The 5,511-nt window shown below is 41.7% G+C and overlaps 1 protein-coding gene across 1 annotated transcript in view; it reads left to right on the top strand.

Annotated features, from left to right (window-relative positions):
* The first annotated feature begins 1,393 nt into the window (after positions 1-1,393).
* LOC119581177 (serine-rich adhesin for platelets-like) overlaps positions 1,394-5,511 on the top strand; it is a 53,211-nt gene continuing 49,093 nt past the window's right edge. The window contains exon 1 of the mRNA XM_037929570.1: positions 1,394-1,887. Coding sequence (XP_037785498.1) covers positions 1,836-1,887 — 52 coding nt within the window. The 5' untranslated portion in view covers positions 1,394-1,835. The remainder of the gene's footprint in view (positions 1,888-5,511) is intronic.

The following is a 5,511-nucleotide window of genomic DNA, read 5'->3' as shown; positions in this document are numbered from 1 at the left end:
GAGAGAGAGAGAGAGAGAGAGAGAGAGAGAGAGAGAGAGAGAGAGAGAGAGAGAGAGAGAGAGAGAGAGAGAGAGAGAGAGAGAAGGAAGAGGTAAGAGGTGGAGAGAAAGGGGAGAGAAAGATGAGAGAGGAAGAAATGGGAAAAAGGAGGAAGAGAAGGAAAGAAAAAACGGGGAAAGAGAACAGGAAAAAGGTGGAGAAAGAAGGGAGGGACAAATAAAATCAAAGAAAGGAGAAGAGAAGAGAAAGGGACGATTGGGAATATGAAACAAGGAGAAACAATAAACAGGAAGAGAGGTGGAATGAAGCAATAAGGAAGATAGTGTCATCCTATATTTTTTTTATACCGTTGGTTCAGATAACATCACCGGGTCTCTTACGAAAATTGCCCTATATTCCATTCTACGCAAATTCTCACCAAACAATACTTTGATATTCTTAAATAACTCCTTAAAAAGATTCCTTTTTTTCCAAAACGTCTTTTACTTCTTTTTTTCTTTCTTATATCTATGTTTTTTCCACATTTTTTTTTTTGGTGATTTCGTGTTCTTTGATTCTTATTTAGGATTGATCTTATTTTTCTCCGTTATTCATCTCTCTCTTCTCTCTGTTTTTTACATCTGTTTATCCCTCTTTGATTTTCTTCCGTTTCATTGTTTCGTAATTAAATAATTTATTTGTTTATTTTTTGTTTCTGCTTCCTTGTCTATCGTTTGTAGTTTTCTTTCAATTATTTTCTTTTCTTTAACTGTATCTACCTATGTCTCTCTTCATTTTCTTTATATCTCGTTTCTTAATAACTCTTCCTCCTTCTTTCCCCCCCCATCTTTCCTCTCTTCCTCTTCTTCCCTAACCCCCCTCCCCCCAGCATCTCTCCCCTCTCAACCCCCACCCATGCATCCTTCCTCTCTTTCCTCTCCTTTCTTATCTGTCTCTTCCCATCCCCTTTCCACTCTGTCTCTCCCCTCTCTATCCCTCTCTTCTCCGACCCCCAATCCTCTATCTTTCCTCTCTTCCTTCCCTCCTTCACCCTCCCTATTTCCCTCCCCCCCCATACATATCCATCTCTCCCCTCTCAATTCCTCACCCCACTCCCCATCTTTTTCTCCCCCCTCAACCTCTCTCTTCTCCGACCCCTCAACCCTCCATCTTTCCTCTCTCCCTTCCCTCCCTCTCCCCCTCCCTCCACCTATTTCCCTCTTCCCTCCCCCTCCTTCCACCTATTTCCCTCTCCCCTCTCCCTTCCTCCTTATTTCCTTCTCGCCCTCCCCCTGATTTCCCTCTCCCCTCCCCATCCCTCCCTATTTCCCCCTCCTCCCCTTCCCTATCCATCTCGCAGAGGTCTCGCCGCGTCGGGGTTTGGGGTGGGGTGTGTGTGTGGGCGCAGGTCGAGGCGTGCAGTGTGTTCTGGGCCGCCAAGACCAACGCATCCGCACTCTCCCTTTCACGGCCACGGTCATCGCACGGGCCTCGACGCGGCTCCTCGTTCGTTCGGGAGGGAGTATATATAGAGAGAGATCCTCTTTATCTTACGCTCGCTCTTTTTAGTTTTTTTTGCGTCCTTTGTAGTTCGCGAGAAGGAGGATCTTATGTTTGTTTTTTGTATATGAGGACGCTTTATATCAAGCTTGTTCAGTGTGTCTGGAGGCGTTTTAAAGGAGCGTTGACATCACCCAAGTTCTCCTGAAGTCTGTGATCGGCAAAATAAACAAGACTTCTTTCATCACTGAAATTCAGAAGCTTCGACGTCAACTACGGCCAGAGTGGTCGTAGTTCTGAAGCAAAAATCCTGCAGGAACTAGGACGTCGATGACCTGACAGACGCGTTGTCAGGATGGTCGGGGTGAAGGTGGTCCTCCTGGCGCTGGTCGTCGGTACTGTAGCAGGTGAGTACAGGTGTTCTATTATCCCGGAAGGTTATTATACTGTGACAAGCCTTTTCTGTCTTCATGCGGAGGAAGGAGGCATAACGCTATTGCCCATGAGAAAGGTGTGTTTGATATTGATGGGGAAATGAGAGTGGCGTTTAGTCTTAAGTAGTTTTGCATGCCAATAAAGTCTGAAAATTTGCTAACTTTCTGGATGTATTACTGTCAGTTGTAGAGAAACATCGTTGAAGGATGCCTACGAAATTGACTGAATAATCCTGAATAAAAATATCCAAAAAATATAAGAATGATCACATAGATTGTTGACATGCCATATCACATTCCTTATACCTATAAGCTGCCAAAATATAATCATAGTTACACCTTCAGAATATGCTCCGAGTTGATAACATTCCAATCATATCTGTAACCAAAAACATATAAACTGGCAAGGTATATATATCTACCGAGCGATTAACGCACAATTTGCAATATTTACGCTTTACTTAGAAACAACCATAACAGTATTTTTACCTGGTATCTTTACCGGAAAAAAGACAACCACTGGACGGGCAATGGATGAAAACCACGTTAGATAACGACATTAAGCGAATATATCAACGTGTCTAACATATGCTGTCCACAACGTCCGAAATATTACTGCTATGTAACGCGGGGGTGAGAATGGACACGTGAACGTTGATCTTAATCAAGTGTGAATGACGTATCTTCTGGTGATCTGTGTCTCGTCCGTTTTATCTTCCGAGTAACAGTAACGTGAAAATTATAGAGGACATTCAGTTACACGTAGGAAATGCAGATACTATATCAGAAACGTTTTCAGGAACTTGACAAAAGGATACGAATGATTCCAAAATATGAAAAAAATGCATATCTAAGGCCTGTGCTGTTCACAAGGGACTGAAAGGAATGATCAGTCATTGAGTTTTCAGCAATGAAGGGATGATGGGTAACGCTGCAGAGGAAAAATCATGGGGTGTCTGGACAGCACTCGGGCAGGGGGTTGTGGGTGGGTTGGGTTGGGGTAGGGGGGTAGGGGGAGGAGGGAGGGGGTCCGAAGCTGGTACCTCTTCCGGGCTTACCTGGATGGGGAGTTAGGGAGGACAGGTTGGGGTCAAAGAACACGCTGAGAACATGATACTGGATGGTAGGACATAAATTAGAGAAAAGGGAGATGAAAAGACCAAAAAAAAAGAGTATCATAAGAGTTAAGAAACAGATGGAAAAAAAGAAAACTAACACAAGTAAAAATAAGAAAAGAATAAAGATAAAGAGAAGAAGACAAAGGAGGACGAAACAGAACGCAAAAAGACGAAGAACAGGAAGAAAGAGGAAGCGACAGGAAGAAAAGAAGACTGTTGGTGAAGAAGACAGACATGACGCAATATCCAAGACGCCATGAAGATGTTGAATTCAGGAACCGTAAAAGGGGAGATCTGGCGTAAAAATGCGCTGCCTAAAGCTTCATATTCTTTTTGCAATATTTTCTTTTTTGCAATGGATTTTCTTTCTTTTTTTCGTTTTTTCTTGTAGGTCATCTTCGTTTAAAAGAATCCTTTTCTTATTCCCTTCCCGACCTACCTGCTCGTTTCTATTGAAGGTCCTCGTCGTGATTTATCGCTCTTCGAGGCTCGGTCTCGTCCGAGATCACACACACACACACACACACACACACACACACACTCACACACACACACACACACACACACACACACACACACACACACACACACACACACACACACACATGTATATAGATCCATACATACACCTTTGTTCTTAACATATAACTCATCATGCCAAGAAAAAATGAAGGAGAAAAAGGTGCGTCTTGCGCCTCCAACGCAGAGACTTCGACGCCGTTAAAGAAGTGAGCCAAAGTAGCCGCCTACGCTGGGGTCACTTGCCACTACGACCTCACTGCCTTTGCTGGTGCTATTGAACACACACACACACACACACACACACACACACACACACACACACACACACACACACACACACACACACACACACACACACACACACCACACAACTATATATATATATATATATATATATATATATATATATATATATATATATATATATATATACATATATACATATATACACATATATATGTATATATATATGTATATATATACACACACACACAAACTTACACACGCACGCACACACATACACACACACACACACAGATGTGTATGTATATATATATACATATATACACATGTGTGTGTGTGTGTGTGTGTGTGTGTGTGTGTGTGTGTGTGTGTGTGTGTGTGTGTGTGTGTGTGTGTGTGTGTGTGTGTGTGTGTGTGTGTGTGTGTGTGTGTGTGTGTGTGTGTGTGTGTGTGTGTGTGTGTGTGTGTGTGTGTGTGTGTGTGTGTGTGTGTGTGTGTGTGTGTGTGTGTGTGTGTGTGTGTGTGTGTGTGTGTGTGTGTGTGTGTGTGTTTGTATGTGTGTATGCGAGGATTGAGAGAGAGAGAGAGAGAGAGAGAGAGAGAGAGAGAGAGAGAGAGAGAGAGAGAGAGAGAGAGAGAGAGAAGAGAGAGAGAGAGAGAGAGAGAGAGAGAGAGAGAAGAGAGAGAGAGAGAGAGAGAGAGGAGAGAGAGAGAGAGAGAGAGAGAGAGAGAGAGAGAGAGAGAGAGAGAAAGAGAACGACAAAGACAAACGAAAACTGAAACACATCCTCAAAATAGCAACCATACACACACGAACCCATGTTGACGAGGCCGCCATGAGGCACCAAACGGGCGTAATCACGGCCTCCCCGTAGCCTTGAGTGAAGAAGACATCATAACCTCACACATATAATAATTATCCGCTCCCCCTCTCCCTCCTTTCTCCCTTTATCCCACCCTCTTCCATCCCTTTTCTTCATATTTTTAAAATCCTTCGCGAGATAGGCCTACGAGCATTCCACGTGGAATTTAATGTACCACATGGCCGCACTCCGTATTTTTTTTTTTTTTTTTTGAGTTTTTATGTTTTTTGCTTTTTATTTTATTTTATTGTTGTTCTTGTTTTGTATCTATATTTTTTGTTTTGTTTTTGTTGTTGTTTTTATGGATTTTTGGGTTTGTTTGTTTTTGTTCTTATTTTCCTTAGAATTCCTTATATTCTTATTTTTCTTTATTTCAAGATTTTTTGTATGCCTTTATTTTTCTTCTTGTTTTTAATAGTTCTCATCTTTAATCTCTTTTCATTTATGCAGTTTTTATATTACTTGTGTTTGTCCTCATGCCCCTTTTCGTTATTGTTGTTTCTCCATTAAAAGTGGATGATGACGATATCCAGATGATTTTGAGATGACGTAGAGATGACGCAGAGATGACGTAGAGATGACGTAGAGATGACTTTGAGATGATTTTGAGATGACGTAGAGATGACGCAGAGATGACGCAGAGTGTCCTTCTGGAACGAGGAAGTTAAATATTAAAGAGAGGAATGAAGAAGATTAATTTAGTGAATAAAGGGATAAGAAACCTTAATGAATAAACGAAATAAGAAATAGATGAATGAGGAAATGAGAGAGAGCAAGAAAAATGGAAAAGCGAATATGTAATGAAAAGCAGTAGATACAAACAATAATAATAATGATAATAATGAAACTAC

The sequence above is a fragment of the Penaeus monodon genome, chromosome 14, assembly GCF_015228065.2.
Source record: "Penaeus monodon isolate SGIC_2016 chromosome 14, NSTDA_Pmon_1, whole genome shotgun sequence".
Classification (NCBI taxonomy): Eukaryota; Metazoa; Arthropoda; class Malacostraca; order Decapoda; family Penaeidae; genus Penaeus; species Penaeus monodon.
This window is presented reverse-complemented; position numbering and strand designations above follow the sequence as displayed.